Here is a 22,552-nt window from a genome sequence, read left to right on the forward strand (position 1 = left end):
TCAGCCAAGAATTTAATCTTTTGGGATCTGAGGTGCTTCATCTACATAATGGAGATAATACCATACAGGACTGTGGTCAGGATTAGATATGATGTGTATAAAGCAACTATGCCCAGCATATTATAGTCACTTGATAAGTGGTAGCTATTTTTGTAGTTATCCTATTTTCACATATTTCTGAGAACTTGTATGAGTCAGGGCTAGAAGAGGCATGTATGCAAGCAGAAAGTCACAGAACTAGAGAGTGAGAATACATGTTTGGGTGTGGTAACGTTCCTAGCCCTGACAACTTCAGGCAGGTGGGCGTTTAAACAATGATCTTCTATGATGAAACTATAAGACTTAAAAAAGATATATCAGAATTATTTTTGAAAAATGCTGTATTATAGTTCTATCACTGAAGAAACAGGTAAAAAGAAAAAGGAAGGATAAAAAGTACCACTTATTCTCTTAAGTGCTCTGAGAAATATGTTCTTCCTCACAGGAGTAGAACACAATGTGCTGGCTATATAATTCTAAATACAATAGTCATACTGAAAAGTAAACACCTATCAGAGATGACTGAGAAGGAGAGCCATAGTTACTGAAGCTCTCCCCTCCCTCAATGTAGCATGTATCACCTAGAGATAGCACAGTTCTCACTGTGAAACAGGGATCTCTGAAAGTGGAAATCTAAGTGCTATGGGTTTGCTGTGTTCTTTAATTTCACACCAACCCTGTGAGGCAGGTAACATTATCCAAATTCTATAGATGAATCTCAGAGAAATAATTTGTCTCTTTGGTAAAAGAGACAGCTAGAGAGAGGTACAATCTAGGTCTGATTAGCTTTCTGCCAGGTTGTTAACTAGGAAGACATTCATTTTCCATTTATACAATATTTGACACACAGTAAATACTCAAAGAATGTGAAATGAATGGGCAAATAAATCACGTAATGCAGGGATGATTTGCTGAGACTGTCAGCAGGAAATGATGGTAAGACTACTTTCTACAGAATGGTTTTGCCAAATGTTTAGAACAACTAGTATTTTAAGCACTACCCTGTGAGCTTCTTCTTTAAGGCAAGTACTGTGTCTTTATATCCCTCATGCCTAGACAATGCTGGAATAAAAGAATATACTGTTGACATTTTATCCTAATGCAGAGGATTCCAAAATTATAGTTGTAAATGAGACTGTCTAGATTCAAACCACATCAGTTTAAGTTTGTAGCATTTACTCATAAAGTTATAGTTGACCTTTAAAAAAACAGAAACAAAAGAAAGCAAAACAAAACAAACCCAACCATGTAGCTTGTCTCAAAAAGCCCAATCTGCCCACGGCACATCTGCATAGAGCACACACAGGGGCAGAGCCAGACTTCACACTAACAGCAAATACAATATGGAGGCTATAAAATTCTTGAGGTGAAAAGAAGAAAATAATGCTGAGAGAAAGGCCATCTTGTGACAGCTGCTGTGGCTCAACAGATTGTGTTAATGCTTTCCAGGGTTCCATGTGAGTTTACATTAAATCCAGCGTGGGTGCTTGACAATCACAGCAGGGGCTTCTTCATGACTTATAATCCGAACACACTGGTTGGCACCCACCACAGCACATCTGGAGTTTGTTAGACAACCTTTAGGTTTTATTTTTTTCATTGGCTCTGGCCCCTTCCTCTGATGCAGCCTCTCCAAGTGCTGCTTTGCCATGAATGAGTCACGGAAATAAGTTACCCTGGGGTGGGTATGTAAATTGGGACCATCTTAGAGGGTGACCCCCAAATCTGTAAATCCCTTGTTGCTTCATCTCTTTCTGACAATAGGAACTGCCCATGAATGCCAAGAGCCCATCAGGCAGTGGCAGCTCCATTTACTGGAAAGCCCGGTCAACGTTGCCTGCTTCCTTGTTAGGAAATGGCCTTTAGATTGAGGCACATTCCAGCAAGTCAAGGACTAGAAGCTTTAAATTAAAACAATATTGATGCCATATCCGCTTTCCAAAAGGCCTCTCCCTTGTCTAAAAGTTAGTACACACACTTAGAAAAATTAAAGAATCAAATATCTTTGGCAAGACCAGTTCCTTCTTGCTCATAGCATCCTAGATACTCTTTGAGACAGCAGGAATATGAAACTTTACATGGAAAGGAGACAGGAAAACACTGTTAGGAAGGACTCCCAAGAACTACATTTATCTTTCTCCTTACATAGATCACATCACTATAGAATACCCAGGGCATATAGTTAGATGTAAAGGCATTAAGCCATTATTTTTAAAGATTATAAGTTCATATCTTCAACTTTCACCTACTGAAAACATATAGCCTTGAGAACCAAGTAATCAAAAGCTACTATGAATGAGATGCAGTACTCTAGTCTGCTAGACATTTTATAGATATAGTGTGAGCAGGGGAGGAGCAGAGAAGGGGAGACAAGAATCTGAAGCAGGCTCCAGGCTCTAAGCTGTCAGCACAGAGCCTGATGTGGGGCTTGGGCTCATGAACCACGAGATCATGACCTGAGCCAAAGTCAGATGCTCGATCGACTGAGCCACCCTGACACCCCCAGATGTCCTTAAAATTAAGCACATTCTTCCTGCTTTACTTAACTGGTATCCAAATACTGGTTGATGTCCTCTTCTTATGACAAATTATTTTAGGACACTGGAAAAGTTTCTTTTGCTTATAAATGAGCAGTGGGTTGGGTTTTCTTGCTGGTCATCTATCTATCCTGTAGAAAGGGACATCCTCAGAGAAAGACAGATACCATATGTTTTCACTCACAGGTAGATCTTGAGAAACTTAACAGAAGACCATGGGGGAGGGGAAGGGGGGAAAAAAGAGAAGGAGGGATGCAAACCATAAGAGACTCTTGGGTAGTGAGAATAAACTGAGGGGTGATGGGGGGTGGGTGGGGGAGAGGGGAAAGTGGGTGATGGGCATTGAGGAGGGATGTAAATGTAGCATGTATGAACACTGGTTGGGATGAACACTGGGTGTTGTATGGAAACCAATGTGTCAATAAATTACATTTAAAAAAGAAAAAAGAAAAGAAAGGAAAAGAAAAGAAAAGAAAAGGGACATCTTTTGGTATTTTCTCAGCAAAGTTGGCCACAGAAACATAAAATCTAGTTCTACACAGTTTTTTTTTTTTTAATTTTTTTTTCAACGTTTATTTATTTTTGGGACAGAGAGAGACAGAGCATGAACGGGGGAGGGGCAGAGAGAGAGGGAGACACAGAATCGGAAACAGGCTCCAGGCTCTGAGCCATCAGCCCAGAGCCCGATGCGGGGCTCGAACTCCCGGACCGCGAGATCGTGACCTGGCTGAAGTCGGACGCTTAACCGACTGCGCCACCCAGGCGCCCCACAGTTCTACACAGTTTTAATAATGGCCCACAATTATTTTATTGTGTAAATACTGATTCTTGTTAATTTGAACATTAAATATTATGTAAAAATACTATCAATTAATGATCCCCTAGAGTAGAAAAGAAGAAATTCCTTCACTTGAAAAACTCTTTCCCAGTCTTATTACTTCAGACAGAAGAGCAAATGAAGGCAGACACAACGCGCAGAAAATGTATCTGAGAATAAAGGAGATGATACTAGAAGACATGACTTGTGGACACTGCAAACAGTACAAGAATGGCCAGTGAAGAGCATTAAAGATAAAGAAGGGGACTTAGATTCAGCTTTCTGTTTATTTTCAAAGATTTTCCCCCCAGTTTAAAAATTATGGTAAAATATATATAACAAAAAATTTATCATTTTAACCATTTTTAAGTATATAGTTCTGTCCACTAAGTACATTTACAACACTGTCCAACCATCAACAAAAGGGAAGTGTTTAGCTTTTATTTCCACAGGTTTTACATAAATATTAAGCATTACATTTGGGGAGGGTTTAGGTTGGAAAAGAAAAGGGCAAAACTTTGCCCTTACCTTCAGAACATACTTAGCTCTGAATAGCTAGAATTGTTTAAGTAAAAATATGCCTTCTACAGTGGGACTCTGGTTGGATCATTCAAAAGAAATGAGCCTTTTTCATTTCACCCGGGCAGAATTTCATTAATTTCATCCAGCCATTGCACAAGTTAAAAAATGCTCTCAGGAATGCCTGGGTGGCTCAGTTGGTTAAGCAACCAACTCTTGATTTCGGCTCAGGTCATGAGCTCATGGTTGTGGGATTGAGCTCCAGGTCGGGCTCTGTGCTGGGTGTGGAGCCTGCTTAAGATTTTCTTTCTCTCCCTCTGTTCCTTCCCAGCTTGAGCATGTGCACGCTCTCTCTCAAAAACAAAACCAAAAAAAACTTTCTCATGAGAGACTTGTGACATCTCTAATTCCTAGATATAGCCAGAGATTTGTGAAGATTAAAGTCTCTGCTTATGAAAACTAACTAGATACAAAGATCAGATGTCTAATATGAGACACGAGACCTTAAAATACAAGCTGGCAAAGATAAAGGTAGGGAACGGTGTGAAAGCTGGACCTACTGACCCTCTATGGTGGGGCCCTCCCTGGCATTTAGTTATACCTGCTGTTTGAGCTGCTGTACCAGACGATCCTTCTCCCGCTTCAGTGCAGCCACTTCCTCTTGGGTCTTTTTCTTAGAGGATGAAAGCTCCAGAAGAGCTATGTTGGCATCTTTTTCACTAATGGCAGCCAGAAGAGCTTCTTGCCTACAAAATAAGGAAAATTCCAGGGCTTTCATTTATCCTGAAAACAATCCTTTGAAGTTACTATTATTATCACACCATTTTATGGGTGATGAACCCAAAGCTCCGAGAGCTTATATAGCTTGCCCAAATTCACACCAAGTAATGGTGCAGCCAGGAATCCCACTCAGGTTTCTCTGATTGTAATGTCTTTATCACATGTTATACAGACATCTTAATAAAGAGTTCCTATAGTTATAGTTAAACTCGAAAAGTAAACAAAACTAACGACTTTTAAACTAAGAATAATACTGTCACCCATACATTTGACTCATTTAACTTATTCTTTTGATATGCATTTGGTACCTTCCAGGCAAATTGAGGCATTACTGAAACTGAAAACATTTTTATGTACAGAGTGAATAACAAATTGTAAACATTAGTAGATAGGATTTAGAAAATCAGCCATCTGTTCTTGGAGCATTCTAAACATCTACCATTCTCTTTCTCTCATCAATGCAAATACGTTTCCAGTCATGGCTTTATTTGGCAATGATCTGTGCACTTTGAAACAATAACTTAAACCTTACAGATTCCTTGTGGTTTGGCTAACGACTTTTTGGTTCACATCCAGAGGAAAAGAAGGTGGGATTTAAAAGAGGGGTGAACAGGAGAAATTTACAAAATAATCAGAATGAAGTTGGTGAACAATTAGTCTCACAGTCAAAAATGCATTCCTCAATAGCGCATCTTTTATTTAAGTCATCTCTAAGAAGGCAGATTTGACTTACAGGAACTATTTAAGTGGCCTGAGCTTTTGACCTAAGGAAATGCTGAATCTGAGAATGAACTGCCCAAGTTTAACCTTGCTTCTGTCTTTTGTTAAGATAATTATGCTTCAATAGCAGTCATCTGGAAGAGTTTTAGTTTAGCCACAAACTGGAAGACTATCTTTTGCATATTCTGACAAGGATTTTCTATTTTCTGGATGGGTAGGTCTGGAGAACTCTGAACAAGCAGTACTAACAAATAGAGGATATAGATCAGCTTACATCATGGAAATGAAGATTTGTTTAACCAGTCTTTGCTGTTGGAAGGAAAGAAGATTCTCAGTGACCCCAGTCTAATTTTCCACTGTCCCCACACTCTATATAATTCTAAAAAAATGGCAGATGGCTTATCTCGTGAAGTTCTAATCAACACCAAAGGGATAACAATAGTCTAAATATATCCACTGACCACTTGAAAAAAATGTTAAGTGGTGAAATGAGCTTAAAGGTGGAGGAGTTCAAGTTGGTCTCACTATGCACAATTTCCTGCTGATTGCTGTCATCTGTTCCCTTTGGGGAAGCTCAAAGACTGACAACGCTGGAATGAGAAATGTGTTTTCTCAATAAGGGTGCTGCAGCATTTCTGTGCACCAATAGTCAGAATTACACATTTAGCAGCAGGCAAATAACAGAAGATGAATGAAAGATAAATGACTGTATGCAATTAGATCAAGTAATAAGCATCTTTGCAAATGCGAGATACAAAGGTGATGGGATCTGAGTTCCATTCTGTGCTCAAGGAAAGCCTCATAATGTAAAATAGTAAACATTATTCTATGTTGGTGAAGCATCTTGACCGAATTCCAAATTCTTTTATAAATGATATGCTTGGCCAGCTAGTGCGGTACAGTTAATCTCTGGGGTAAAATGTCACATTCCCAAACTGCAATATGATATAACAGGTGACAATTCAGATTCTAAATTTTAAAATAAAGGATGTGGCACTGGAGTGTGAGCCACTACAATAATGCCTTTTTACTAAGATATATCATTTTAAATCTTTTTCTCCTTTTATATAAAATTCAAATTGAAATTTTATTATTTCATTTATGTTATTTTTTATTAAGCATTGATAATATGCTACAAACTGCACAGAATAAAACTTCATCTCCCATACCCATTGCTCACAATCACTGAAAATTCCCTAACAGTTTAACATACCATTGTCCTTTCCATTTTAAAAGTATACCCTTGGGGCGCCTGGGTGGCGCAGTCGGTTAAGCGTCCGACTTCAGCCAGGTCACGATCTCGCGGTCCGTGAGTTCGAGCCCCGCGTCAGGCTCCGGGCTGATGGCTCAGAGCCTGGAGCCTGTTTCCAATTCTGTGTCTCCCTCTCTCTGCCCCTCCCCCATTCATGCTCTGTCTCTGTCCCAAAAATGAATAAACGTTGAAAAAAAAATTTAAAAAAAAAAAAAAAAAGTATACCCTTGATACTGATAGTCCAGAATAAAATATTTTTATTATATATTGCACATATATATTCGGTAATGTCACAATCTTTAATGAGTATATTAGTTTTTAGGTTTTTCTTTTGTTTTTGGAAAGAAAGAGATAGTATTGTTCTCTTGTCTACAATTTTGGTAAATTTGAAATGGACAACTATAGGGGAGAACAACTTCATTAAAAATTCAGAAGAAAAAATTCCAAAGAGAGGCAAGAATATTAAATGTAATAAATAGTAACAGCCATCTAATTTTTGGGAATAAGAAAAATTGTTGTTCTCTCAATACATCTGGTAGTAAAGACCATGTGGTATAGGTGAACTTACGTGGTTAAGTTTTACAGAGAGCACTCAAAAGTGTCAAAACAAAAAAATTTTAGCCAACACCCTGCTTTTCAGAGGAAATGGAATTTAGCGTGGGAAAAAAAAAAACAAATTACAAAAATAATCTTATTTCAGTAGCCACTTAACTCTTAAATATAACTGGTTCTTTGGGAACAAAAAGGGTAACTTTGATAAAAGTAATTTGCATTCATGGAAGAACTGGAAGATACAGAAAACTATAAAGAAGAAAATAAAAATACCAGAAACAGCTCCTTTTTATTCAGAGTCAATTGCTTGAGATGTGGAAGTCACCTATTCAAAATCAAATATGGCTATTTTAAAGAAAATGAACCTCGATGGGGATTAATAATTACTGGCTTTGAGTCTTACTAACTCAAGTCTATCTACAGAAGAGGAAGACTCGCTAGTGAAGCACATTCTGACTTCATTTCCCATGAGCCCCGAGGGAGTAATATACGCACATATAATATGAAAGGTAATATATGTATGCCACAGCCCAGAGCAAAATAAGAACTGCAATGCTCTTCCTGCTAAATTACTCTCCTTGTTCTTCTGTTAAAGTCTTTCCCTCAGTTAAAAAAAAAAATGTATACACAGAACCTTTCAAAGTGATTAGTGACCCCCTACTGCTTGACTAACATGCCATATTACTTGCATAATGAGTGGGTAGTAGCAGAAACCCAACTTTAAGTCATTAAAGAGGTCTTTTCACTCCATCCCTGGTGCTTTAAACTACATAACAGTTGAACCTGCCCTTTGACCTGAAAAATCTAATAGAATCAAGATGTCTCTAAAAGTACTCTTCTGTGTCATTTGAGCTTCAAGAAATAGTAAGACCACCTCCTTCGTCCCCTTCTCCCTTCTGAGAAATTTTGGAAACAGGAGGCAAATACTCAAAGCAAATGGAGCTCAAAATCTTTTTGAAAATGCCTGAATCCTTGAGAACAACAAAACATTAGACAGCTATCGCTAGTAAATAAGAAATATAATCAGTGTTGGAATGATGGTGGTTAATTTAACAGTGAATCCCAAATATGTGTTTTTAGTAGAAACACCAGACAGAAAAGGAGTGTGGATGAAGGGATGCCACCAAGGTTTATTTTTCCCTCTTCCTCCAACTGGATATTTCAAATTGAATGATTACACAATCAAGTTTCACAAACTCCTGAAAACATTGGGAGATCAGATGAAAGCAAGAATACGTCAGTTGCTTTGGATGTATTATTGTCATGGACAAGTAAACATAGTTTAATCTACTTCAATTTTAAGATAAATTTGAAATCTAGATTCTCATCGATGTCTCCTTGATTCTAATGCCTCCTTTACTTGTTATTTAGCCATTTAACTATCCAGAGTTAGTAAACTACTGTGATATCTCTTCCACTCTTCCATCAATGAGACGAAAAAAAAAATCCTTTTGATTATTATTTTTTCCAACTTCACTTACAGAGGTCTCAGAGTATGGCACACACACTACCTTAATTAAGCTCAGTAAAAACCAGTTTGCAGGTGAGGCTACTTGGGCAAGCCTGACTGAAATGCCTGACCTTTCAAGCTTCGGTCAATGTCTTATTATCTCCACTGTAGGTACCCAGAAATATCTTTAATGTAGAATGTCAACACTAAATAAAATTTTCCATCTGCCATAACAAATTTCTCTTTCAGTGTTAATTAAATCACCATTATTTCTAGATCCACTAACTGACAACATCTAAATAATTTGAGTTCTTTGCTTTTCATAACCAATATTCACATTTTGCTGGTTCTTCCTTTCTAATAATTTTTAATGATATCGTGGCTTTGTATCTCCAGATTCACTATCATAGTCACTACCATCCTTTTATCATGGGTCAATATCATTCTTGAACCCATTCTGATTTCTCTGTCCTTGTATAATGTCCAACTCTCCCAATTCATTTTAATCTGGTTTCTTACCACATCAAGTGCTTTGGCTTAATATTTAACCAGCTACAATTTTCAACCCATTTCTTCTTCACTGTCCTTCAAGGACCCTATATCACTGAGTTACCACTTTTCACTCAGATTTATGCTATGCTTTCTACCTGAAATGCCTGTAGCTTTCTTGCCTTTAAAACCGGACTCCTCACTTGACTGCTAACTTTTCTCTATTTAGCATTTCCTGTCAATTCACAGTTTAAATGATACTAACAGGTATGTGCTCTGTAAATATCAGTCAATTCATCTACATGTGCAGGGCTGGCTTCCCCAACTATATTATGTTTATGGCTTATATCTTTAAATTTTTCTTCTAATGTTTCTATGGGTTTGTTGGTCTTTCAATTTATTAGCTAACTTAATTTTTTTTAAGTTTTTATTTTTAATTGTGATAAAATACACATAACAAAAAGTTTACCATTTTAACCATTTTTAAGTTTACATTCGGTAGTGTTCCATACATTCACACTGTTGTGCAGCCAATCTCCAGAACTCTTTATCTTGCAAAACTCAAACTGTAGCTGTTAAACAACTCCCTATTCTGCCTCCCCAACCCAGCTCCTAGCAATCACCATTTATTTTCTGTCTCTATGAATTTGATCTCTCCAGGAACCTCACATAAAGGGAATCCCACTGTATTTGTATTATTGTGTCTGGCTTACGTCACTTAACACAGTGTCCTCAAGGTTGGTCCATGGGTAGCATGTGTCATAATTTCCTTCTTTTTTGAGGCTGAGTAATAGTCTACTGTAGGTATACACCACGTTGTTTATCCATTCATCAGCTGATGGGACTTTGGGTTGTTTTCGCCTCTGGCTATTGTAAATAATACCCCTATCTTTAATTTTTAACATACACTATTTTCCTTCTAGAGTCTTAATTCGTGGCTTTGAACACCAAAAGCTTGTAAGCATAATTAATTTTCTGTATTTCATGTGCCTAAAAATTTACAATTTTTTCTTTTATTTGGTATGAGTTACTCTCTATACTTTGGTATTATTATTCACCAGTGTTCCTTTTTGCCTAAAGCCTTTATTTTGAAATAGCTGGAATGCAAGCTCCATAAAGGCAGAATCTTCATCTGTCTTGTTCACTAATATACCCCAAGTGCCAAGAATAGTTCCTGGCATGGAGTAGGTACTTCACAAATGTATTCTGAACTAATACCTCTTTCAACTCTGACTCCATTTCTATCCAATGTGGTGGTTTGTTTTCCCAATTATTCCAATGTATTCCCTTATTTTAAAGCTATGTTTCATTGTATTTTTAAAGTGGGGTTTTTTTGGGGGGGGGGGCGGGCCCCAGTACCATGGAAGGCAAACGAGCAGTGAGAACAGGGAAAAATTTGAAAATATGAAAGAAACCAAGACTGGAAAGAGACACTAACTTTGGCTAATTTACATTTCATTTAAAGAAAGATTTGTTTTACTCTAAGTAGACAGATGACAACTAGAGTTGTAGGCTCAATTCTGGATGACATAATTTTTTTTTTTAATTTTTTTTTTCAACGTTTATTTATTTTTGGGACAGAGAGAGACAGAGCATGAACGGGGGAGGGGCAGAGAGAGAGGGAAACACAGAATCGGAAACAGGCTCCAGGCTCTGAGCCATCAGCCCAGAGCCTGACGCGGGGCTCGAACTCACAGACCGCGAGATCGTGACCTGGCTGAAGTCGGACGCTTAACCGACTGCGCCACCCAGGCGCCCCTGGATGACATAATTTAAGATACAGTGTTAGAAGGTATCCAAAGGAAGGTGACAGGATAGGGTTATAAAAGGGCATGTTAATCCAAAAAGATTTATCCATACAACATGATTAAGGCTGTCCGAATAACAAGGAATAGCAGAAATAAGACATTTAATGTGTACTCCTCTAGAGGGCACAAATGGCACTGAAGGGAGGAAAGTCACAAAGAGATTTCAGTTTATATAAAATGAACATCTAATGTGTTAACTCTTGTTAATAAGTAGAATTGGGAGGCCTAAAAATTGGTAGAGCTTCCCATGACTGGGTGTTTGGAGAGCTTATTAGAGATACTGTATAAATGGTTTTGTTTTTGAGTGGTATGTCTACCCTCTTTAACTGTAAGATTTCAATATAACTAATAAGATGAGATAATAAATGGTAAGTGCCAATAAATCATATGGGTAGTGGATGCTCAAGGAATACAGTAGACAAAGAAATCACCTTAGGCCGAGGACATAGGAATTGAGAGGGACCTTATTCTGACAGAGATAATGAAAAAGACAGAAAAAGTGGCAAGTGTAAAAGCACAGGCATATGTGAGGACACATGGCGTAACTGGATTAGAGGGTTTCTATGGGGAAAGGAAACAATGAGAGAAGCTGAAAAGGTGGCTTTGAATCAGAGTAGAGATGGTCTGGAATAGCAGAAAGGAATAAACATGGATTATGAAATCCTTGAGGGTTCGGACCAAAACTTGACATATAGGGGTTACTCAAAATACTGAATAAAGAGTAACTTGATTTTGATAAAATGGAAGCACCAAAAGTACTAGAAAAGTAAAATAGAGGTTTAGAAAGACTGATTCAGAGGCAAAGAGGGGAGACTGGAATGGATGATATTCAAAGCAGAAAGGTTAGGATGCTATTGCTGGAGATTTATTACGAATCAAATTCCCATATTACAAGAATAATTTTTAAGGAACAAAGAATAAAATTATGTCTAAATTTTGGATTCAAGATCACATGTGGGACTATGATAAACTGATATATTATACAATGTATATGAAATATAAAATAAATATCACATTTATGTTTTGATGCTGGAAAGTAACTTTCAAATGTCACCAAACAGAGACTATCTTAGGGCATTTGATCCAATAGTGTCTGCCGGGGTTCTGCCTTGTGTAATCTTCATACATTACAGTAGCCAGGCCTTTGCCCAGAACAATGTGGAATCTTCTCAATCTTCTCTTGCTTTATATCTACTGCCTGAAATAAGGGAAGAAAACTGATTTATATTAAGAAATACACTGACATAAGAGTGGGTAGAGGAGCTATCCCAATACGGACTACCTTATTTTTCAGAAGTCCTTGAAAAGAATCAAAGTTAAAAGAAACTGGTAGTAGTTATAGCTTAGTAAATACGGTTGATTAAACAAAATTTTGCAGGGAAAATCTGTATTCAGTTTTTCTCTTCACTTTTTCTAAAATATGAGGGTTTTGATATCTCCACACACTACAGATTATGACAAGTTTGGAAAATTTAGTTCGACTGTGACATTATTGACACTTCTGTTATCGAGCTTTGCCTGCTTCTCAGACTGGCAAAAAACTTGATGTTTGTATCTACATTTGTTTGAAAAAAATAAAAGCTCGTATCTTTTCCATTTGTTTTAAAAAATAAAAATTAATTGTAATCTAATCCACAAAGAGAAAGGAAATCAGAGGTTCCCAGAGGTTGGAGCTGGGGGCTGCAGACTGACTAGACAGGGAAGCAAGAGAACTTTCTGGAAATGTATTATAGATTGACTATGGTGGTTGTTACACAGTGTATACATTTGTCAAAACTCCTATACTGTACCCTTAACATGTATACATTTTATTGTATTGATATTGTAACTTAATAAAGTTATTTTTAAAGTCATTAAGATTTTCTAAAAGAGGAATGTTACACAGCAAACACAACAACAATAAGCACAATGTATTTTTTCATTATGGTAAAATATACATAACATCAAATTTGCTTTTTTAATCATTTTTTAGTGTATGATTCTGTGGCACTGTATATTCACAATGGCCTGCAACCATCAAAATCATGATCTTTCTCCAGAACTTTTTTTTTCCAACTGAAACTCTGTATCCATTAAACACTATCTCCCCATTCCCTCTTCCCCCAGCCAGGGCAACTACCATTCCACTTGCTTCTCTACAAATTTAACTACCCTAGTTAACCTGATAAGTAGGACCAGATAGTATTTGTCCTTTTGTATTTGGCTTATTTCATTTAGCATAATGTCTTTAAATACAATGTATTTTTATTCCCCCCAATTTAAGTGACCTTTAAGATAAAATATAAACTGTTAAGTATTTTTCCCAAGTCTTCTTTCAAACTTCTTTTCTTTACTCATGTTTTGAAACAAGAAAATCAGATCTCTAAGAATCTATGCCTTTTATTCAGTCATTGTTGGACTAGGAAGTGGCGGTGGCAAGAGGCAAAATCTGACGGACTGAACAGATGGGGAAAGGTCTGAGGTGGAAGCACTGACAGGACTTAGTGAATGAAACTGGCCTTCTGCTCTCCCTTATTAAGTCTAGTTTAAAAGTATAATATAGAAACATGGTTTCAGCGCTACATCTACAGACTGGAAGTAACTTAGAATTTCTGTGAAAAAATTGTTTTCTGTCAATGTTAACAGTCATTTACAGTAATACTAAAAATCTGTTCAAGAAATAGAAGGTAATATTTATAGAAGTTCTACTATTTGGTTAAACTTGAAATAAATATTAAATTACACAAAAGCTTCTCTGCAGCTACAAGACAACACCACCTGAAAAAGTACTAACAACAGAATAAAACAATCTGGAGATAAAAGGTCTAATAAAGAACTTCATGCAAAAATAGAATGGCTTCCTTTTAAGAAACACCAGAATCCAGCTCTTCCTCCATGAGTATTTTAAGTAAAATGCAGCTTACCTGACTGTAAATAAGGTCTCAATAAACTCTGGACGTTCTTTCTACTCTTTCTCCCCTTGTTTCGTAATGAAGAATCAGCTATTAGTTTCATCCTTTATGGGGCTGATTAGCTGACAATAAGTAAAAAGTTCAAAAACTACACCTTCAACTCAATAAATAATCACAATCATATAAATGATGCATTATGTGGTGCAACGCTCCAGAGTTTTGCTTTCCTGGAGACACTTTTATAAAACCAATTTCATGAAAATTCCAAATAGTAAAATAGACCATATACCTGGAATCTAAAAACTAGAAATTAAGAGATCAGAATTAGTCTCAGAATATGTATGTGTGTATATATATATATACACATACATATGTATATATATACATATATACACACACATATATGTGTATATATATATACACACATACATATGTATATATATACATATGTATGTGTGTATATATATTGTTTATTTATATTAGAGTGTGAGCGGGGGAGGAGCAGCGCGTGCGCGCTCTCGCGAGACAAAGAAGCTGAAGCAGGCTTCAGGCTCTGAGCTGTCAGCACAGAGCCTGGTACTGGCTTGAACTCACAAACCCTGAGATCATGACCTGAGCCAAAGTCAGCGCTTAACTGACTGAGCCACCAAGGCACCCAACTCAGAACACATTCTTTAAAAAAATGCTAGAAAAAAGGATTACTTTAAGATAATATCTACTCATTTAATGTGTCATTTTACTTGATTAGAATATGATCCACTAAAAATTTACAGAATCCACACTAATTTGTAAAATAATGGTACATAGTACCTATCTTTAAAAGAAATCTAGAGGGGTGCCTGGGTGGCTCAGTCGGTTAAGCGTCCGACTTCGGCTCGGGTCATGATCTCACGGTCCGTGAGTTCGAGCCCCGCGTTGGGCTCTGTGCTGACAGCTCAGAGCCTGGAGCCCGCTTCAGATTCTGTGTCTCCCTCTCTCTCTGACCCTCCCCTGTTCATGCTCTGTCTCTCTCTGTCTCAAAAATAAATAAACATTAAAAAAAATTAAAAAAAAAAAGAAATCTAGAGCTATAAATTATTCAAATACCAAACTGTATATAAAATGCATCTACATAATCTCCATATTAAAAGATTCTAGTGAGTGATGTATTTTTTTGTGATATCCAGATATGCAGAGATCAAAACTCCCTTCAATATTTTATGCAGTTGGTTGAGCGTCTAACTCTTGATTTTGGCTCAGGTCATGATCCCAGGGTCATGGAATGAAGCCCCACGTCAGGCTCTGTGCTGAATGTAGAGCCTGCTTAAGATTCATTCTCTCTCTCTCTTTCTCTCTGCCCTTTCCCCCTGCTCATGTTCCCGCTCTTAAAAAAAAAAAAAAAGTGTACTTACCACAATGACATTAAAATGAACTACAACTTATAATGAAACAGATACAGAAAGGAAAACAATATCATTTAGGTAAGAATCTTAGACTTTGTTCTTTATGTAGTCACAGTTCATTAGAGTGAGTTGTCCCTATCTCTGGTTCTGTATAGAAGTGATTTCTACCTAATGTCCAGCTATTTCCAGAGAGAACTCATATAAATAAAAACATATGTTTTATTTGATCTAAAATGACTCACTGTTCACGCTACAATTCCTCATGCTACAATTATTGATGTTCATCTTAAAAGAAAAAAAAAAAGACTCCACCGACCCTACTTTTCCCTAAACTTCTATGCCTTCTCTTTTTCCCTCCTGGTCAAAATTTAAAAAAAAACTCTAATAGAGTTCTAATTAAAATTTTGGATTCCTTATTTCAAGATGGCAGACCAAAAACCTCTCAGCTCCCTTCTCCTTTAGAAAAATCACTCTCAAATATCAGGATAACAACAAATAGAAACAAATCCTAACCTTGAAAATACAAGAGTTATGGCAAAGTGTAATATAAAGAGAAAATGGATAAGCAAATTCTTAGAACATGAAAAGCAATCCAAAGTGTCTACTGAGGAAAACAGCTATGAGAGGGAAATAGATTTACCTGCAAAACCCAAGAAGAGCTCAAGAATGATTAGGTCAATAGCTGTGGAAAGTTGTATAACTTTAAAAAATGTTTCAGACTTGCCTTACAAATAATGGTTCTCCATTATTTGGTTCTCCAACATAAAATAAATTATTAAAAATGTGAGTTTCTGCTCTACTGCTGACCTACTACACCTGAATTTCAAAGGATGGGCATCTATAACTTTTAAGAAGCAGTCAAGGTAATTTTGAGACCCACTACTTTACAGAAAGATGAACTAATTTAAAAGACCAACAGTAAGGTATTACCCCTGATTCCTCACATGCTTGCCAAGCCTCAATTTTTATTTAGTATTTGCATTTACTGTTCCTAATTCAATAAATACATAAAAACCTTCTAATTCTATAGTGAAAATAACCAGTTATTTTAAACTCTTAAATTCTGATGATACTGCAGACATTAATAATATTGACCATCACTGGACTCAGAAATATCATGCAGAGATGACTTCTGCAGTGTAATTCTACCCAACAGATTATTTGAAAAAAGGTTTAGGCAAACATCTCATAATGCATTCATAGGCAAATTTCCTCCTTTATGGCAAGGGCCATCACAAGACAGACAGGTGAACTCAGAATCTTCTACTTTCTAAATCTCTGTCTTTAAAAATAGCTGGCAGTCAAGGGAGTTTTTGTTGGGGATTATTCAAATCCTATCAAAATCCCTAGTGAATTATGTTCTTAAACCCACTGATTTCTGCTGGAAGTGCTGGGGGTGGGGGGAACAGCTTAGCATGAGCCTCAAGAGATGAAGCTAAGTGGTGGGTTCACAGTAACATCTGGGGATGATATGTACAAAAAGATTTATATTGTTTTTTTTTTATTTTGTCTTTACTGTTTCATAATAGTATGTCTGTTCTGCCTCAAGGTTAATGGTGTAATATGAACAGAAAATTTCAGAATATGAACCTCTCTTATAATGATGTAGTCCCTTCAAAATAAGGCACACCTGTTATTGTCCTACTCACACTTTCAGGCTATACCATTTATTGTGTCTTCTTAAGGATGTCTCTATTTCCAAAGGAAAATAAACTCTTAACATTGTTTCTCAGAATTCAAACTCCAGCATACCTCCATTTATTTAGATGTCTGTTTTAAGAATTATTGAACGCTTTAAGCAATTAATCCCTGTACTTTGTCACTGTCCCACTGTTTAGTTAACCTTTTCCAGTCATAGATGGATAACATGTCCATACCAGCTGTCCACACTATGCTACCGTGGAAGCTTGCTTTTTTTTTTTTACGCTTCCACTGCATTCCAAGTCTGTTTGCTATGACATTTGCTAGAAGAATGCCGATGGTATCATGGCACTCATTTCTCCACCTTGCAGAATTATCCAGAGCTAAGTGTGTCTTGATTTCACAAAATATCCAATATCCAACATTATACATAACATGTAACGTTTGAATTGTTGGTGCACTGCCTGAAAAAAGTGGGTACTGTTCCCATGACTAAATACTCCAATATTCCTCAGGTTATAGATGAAATATATAAAATTTGCAGGCATATAGATTAGTAATGTGAGGTGTGCTGAGAGAGGACTAGAGACACTGGTGTTGCTGAGATCTTGAAGGCGATCAAAAGCATTTATTGGCCAAAATAGACGAAAACAAATTCAGTAATTTATTACCTTCCTCTGTTAATTATTCAACAATTGTATTATCCATCTGCTATTAATTTGTTGGCAAAAATTGTAAGACCAACTCCTCTCCAACACAGCTTTGGAATGAAACATCTGGTGGAGAAATTCTATAGGCATGGGTAAGGAGTTGTGCCGGCATTTGGCAGATGAATTATTATTGTTGCCAGCTTGGATGATCCCACCTTCTCTGCATCTCTTCTTAGGTTCTAGCTACTTGTAAAATGCCAAACATAATTTGAAAAGCATGGTTATTATACCTAATTTTTCATATATATATATATATGGCATATGATTACAGTAGGCATAAAACAATGGGAAATGCAGAATTTTCTGATAAGTGTTTTTTGACATTTTCTGCATAGCAATGGTATTATTTTTAATAGGAAAAATATTACTCAAAAGTAGTAAAGCAATAAACATCACTGCTTACTAAGTCACACATTTACTTCTCAAAGATATAGGAAAAAGACCACTGAAAATATATATTTTTTTTAATATTTATTTTTGAGAGAGAGAGAGACAGAATGTGAGCTGGGGAGGGGCAGAGAAACAGGGGAACACAGAATCTGAAGCAGGCTCCATCCAGGTTCTGAGCTGTCAGCACAGAGCCTGACATGGGGGTCGAACTCACAAACCGTGAGATCATGACCTGAGCTGAAGTCGGGATGCACAACTGACTGAGCCACCCAGGCCCTGAAAATATTATTTCGACACAAGTTTTGGGATTTTACTATATGTAAACTTAAATAAAAAATTTGGTTCGGGGGCTCCTGGCTGGCTCAGTCAGAGGAGTGTAAGACTGTTGATCTCAGAGTTATAAGTTTGAGCCCCATACTGGGTGTAGAGATTACTTAAACGCAAACACACACACACACACACACACACACACACACACACACAGAATAAAGATTTTAAAACTAGAGAAAATGATAACTATAACTGATTATATTTGTTTATAGCCTCTGGGCCTCTTCCTCCTCAATTGAATATTTTATTTCTCTTAGAGTCCCTCTACTTTGTCTTATGTTATAGCAATATATGCATTTTCTCTATTTCTGAAAGCTGATTGATGGCATAAATGTTATCAAGTCTACCTTCAACTCAGCCAATCTGACTTGGCTATAGCACCTAACTGGTGCCTTCCTTATAGGGGTAATTCCATTTTCCATAGTGCATCCTCTCTATGACTGGTTAGCTCACCTGATCAAAGGAGTAATAAAGACAAGATACCTTCTCTTATTTCCAGTCTGTTTCACAGCCCCAAAGTTGTTCTTTAAGTCAGTATTTCTCAAAAGTGTATTCCACGGAAGTACGGAAAGAGATGTTAACAAATGTCCCATGAAAAAAAGATTTCCATGGTCAAATAAATAGAAGGAACACTGGGCATAATAGTACCCTGGTGAAGAACTCACAAGAGCTTTTTATGGTGTAGGTTACACATCTTTAATGGGAGGCTACATTTTAAAGCAGGGGTAGCCAAACTACTGCCCACAGGCCAAATCAGACTAACCATCTGTTGACATACAGCCTGTAAGCAAATAGCTTTTACATTTTTAAGTGGCTGAAACCACAAAAAGAAAATTATTTTTTTCTAAATGGTTAATTTTATGTTATGGGAACTTTACCTTATTTTTTAGATGTTTATTTATTTTTGAGAGAGTGAGAGCAAGTAGGGGAGGGGCAGAGAGAGAAGGAGATGGAAGATCCAGAGCAGGCTCTGTGCTGACAGCTGAGGGCCCGACATGGGGCTCGAACTCACAAGCCCTGAGATCATGACCTGAGCCGAAGTTGGATGCTTAACAGAGTGACCACCCAGGTGCCCCCCCCAAATACTTTTATGACATAATGTAATTTGTAGTATATTTTATGAATATGATTTGAAATGCAATTTTCAGTGTCCATAAACAAATTACAAATGGGAAAAAGCATATCCATTTGTTTATGTATTTTCTATGACTGCTTTAGCAAGGCAACAGAAAATCAGAGTGGTTGTGACAGACACCAAATTGTCCCCAAAGTTCAACATATTTACTATCTGGTGCCAACTCTTTTATAAGACATTTTCCAAACCTAGGTGACCACGGAACCCTACTTCCTCAGTTTCCTGGGGAATACCAATAAACAACTGTAGGAATACCAGTATTCCAAGAAAACAGTTTGGAATATGATGACTTAACAATAAGCCAACGATCTCAAAAGAATGAATAAAAGAGTATAAATGCACTGGGAAAAAATTCACCATGATCAATACAGCCAACTTGATTACCACAGAGTTGGCTACTCTGTTAAGCATTTTAAATAGATTAAGTAATTTAATCCTTACAATAACCCTATGAATTTGAGAAAAGAGATATCTAGTAGGCAGTTGTACTGATGGGCCTGGGGCCAGGCCCTGAATTAAAGATGGATGTGGAAATGGCCAGTAAAGAAGGTAGCTCAAATAATGAAACCACCAAGATCAGAAGAGAGGCATATAGCACTGGTAGAGTAACAGTCTATAAAAGAACTAAGGCGGGGGGGGGGGGGGGGGAGGAGAACAGTCTTAGAGGAATAAGAAAACAAGAAGACAGTGGTATCTTGAAAGCCAAAGAAAGTATGTTTCAACCAATAAGAAGTCATCAAATACTTTAAAGTGTTTATAAACAAGTCAAAATAAGGAATGCAAAATTTCCATTTGATTTAGTTTTTAGAATATTTCTAGTTACTGTGGAAAGCAGTTTCATGGCTAGGAGTAGAAGCCATATTGAAAAAGGTTGAGGAGTAGAGACACACACACACACACACACACACACACACACACACACACACAGTGAAATACTACTCTGCCATGAAAAAAAAGAAATCTTGCCATTTACAACAGCATGGATGTACTTCGAAGATGTTATGCTAAGTGAAATAAGTGAGACAAAGAAAGACAAATACCATAAGATTTCATCCATATGTGGAATCTAAAAAAATCAAAACAAATGAACATAACAAAATATAGAAAAACTCATTATCTATATCTATATTGATATATAGATAGATATAGGTAACAGATTAGTGGCTACCAGAGGAGGAGGGTGAAAGTGGGCAAAATGAGTAAAGGGATCAATTATATGTATGTATGTTTGTATGTATGAATGTATGTATGTATGTATGTATGTATGTGTATGTGTGTGTACACACATACACAATATTTTCTTTATCCATTAACCCATCAAGGAACATTTAGGCTGTTACCATTTCTTAGTTATTATAAATAATGCTACAATAAACATACCTCTTTTTAATATACTTTTTCAAATCAGCATTTATGAGTTCTTTGAATAAGTACCCAGAGCTAGTTCATATGGTAGTTCTATTCTTAATTTTTTTTTATTAATCTCTACACTGTTTTCCCTAGTGGTTATACCAATTTTACATTCCCACCAAGAGTGTATCAGATATCTTTTTTCTCCACATCCTCTTCAACATTCGTTATTTCTAGTCTTTTTGATAACAGTTGTAATAGCCATTTTAAATGGTATGAGGTAATATTGCATTATAACTTGAAGTTACACTCTCCTAATCATTAGTGACATGGAACAACCTTTCATGTGCCTGTTGGCCATCTCTATGTCTCTTTGGAAAAATGTCTTTTCAGAACGTCTATCCATTTTTAATTGTTTTTTTTGTCGTTGTGTTGTATGAGTTCTTCATATAATATGGATATTAATCCCTTGTTGGATATATGATTTACAAAAACATTTCCCATTTACTATGTATCCCTTTTGTTTTGATGATGGTTCTTTCACTGTGCAGCTTTTTAGTTTGATATAATCCCATTTATTTATTTTTGGTTGTTTCCCTTGCCTCTGGAGTCAGATCCACAAAAATACCACTAAGACCAATATCAACATTTATCAACTATGTTTTATTCCAGGTATTTTATGTTTTCAAGTCTAACATTCAAGTCTTTAATACATTTTGAGTTAATTTTTGTGTATGGTGTAAGATCATGGCCTAGTTTCACTATTTTGCATGTGGCTGTCCAGTTTTCCTAATATCATTTACTGAAAAGATTGTCCTTTCTCCATTGCATGTTCTTGGTGCCTTTCTTGTAAATTAGTTGTCCATATATGTCTGAGTTTAGTTCTGGGACCTCAATTCTTTCTGCTGATCTGTGTATCTGTTTTATGCCCTATATCACACTATTTTATAGCTTTGTAGTATTAGTTTGAAACTAGGGAGTGTGATTTTTTCAGCTTTGTTATTCTTTCTCAAGATTTCTTTGGTTACTCAAGATCTTTTGCGTTTCCATACCAGTTTTAGAATTATTTCTTCTAAAAAAAAAAAAAAAAGAGGTTAGAGTGGAAGAGAGCCAAAGCATAAGAGACTCTTAAAAATTGAGAACTGAGGGTTGATGGGGGTGGGAGGGAGGGGAGGGTGGGTAATGGGTGATGGGTATTGAGGAGGGCACCTTTTGGGATGAGCACTGGGTGTTGTATGGAAACCAATTTGACAATAAACTTCATATATTGAAAAAAAAAAAGAATTATTTCTTCTAGTTTTGTGAAAAATGCCATTGGAATTTAGATAGGTATTGCCCTGAATCCATAGATTCCTTTGGGTAGTATGGACATTTTAATAATATTAATTCATGCAATCCATGAGCATGGAATATCTTTCTGTTATTTGTGTCTTCTTCAATTTCATCATACAGGTTTTTCACCTCCTTGGTTAAATTTTTTCTTGGTTATTTTATTCTTTTTGATGTAACTGTAAATGCGGATGTTTTCTTCTCTTTCTGATAATTCATTATTAGTGTATAGAAATGCCACTGATTTCTGTAAGTTGATTTCATATACTGCTATTTTGCTGAATTCATTTATTAGTTTTAACATCTTTTGGGTGGAGTCTTTTGGGTTTTTAATGTATAGTATGGTGTTATTTGTAAATAGTTTTATTTCTTCCTTTCAGATTTGGATGTCTTTTATTTTTTTTTATTTGCCTAATTTTTATGGCTAGGAC

The 22,552-nt window shown here is 36.5% G+C and overlaps 1 protein-coding gene across 14 annotated transcripts in view; it reads right to left on the bottom strand.

Moving 5' to 3' along the window:
* Positions 1-22,552, bottom strand: part of ERC1 (ELKS/RAB6-interacting/CAST family member 1) — a 518,359-nt gene that overhangs the window by 120,108 nt on the left and 375,699 nt on the right. For all 14 annotated transcript variants that reach the window (XM_043565007.1, XM_043565004.1, XM_043565003.1 and 11 more), the window contains one exon: positions 4,514-4,658. In XM_043565007.1, the coding sequence (XP_043420942.1) occupies positions 4,514-4,658 (145 nt within the window). The remainder of the gene's footprint in view (positions 1-4,513; positions 4,659-22,552) is intronic.

The sequence above is a fragment of the Prionailurus bengalensis genome, chromosome B4 (assembly GCF_016509475.1).
Source record: "Prionailurus bengalensis isolate Pbe53 chromosome B4, Fcat_Pben_1.1_paternal_pri, whole genome shotgun sequence".
Lineage (NCBI taxonomy): Eukaryota > Metazoa > Chordata > Mammalia > Carnivora > Felidae > Prionailurus > Prionailurus bengalensis.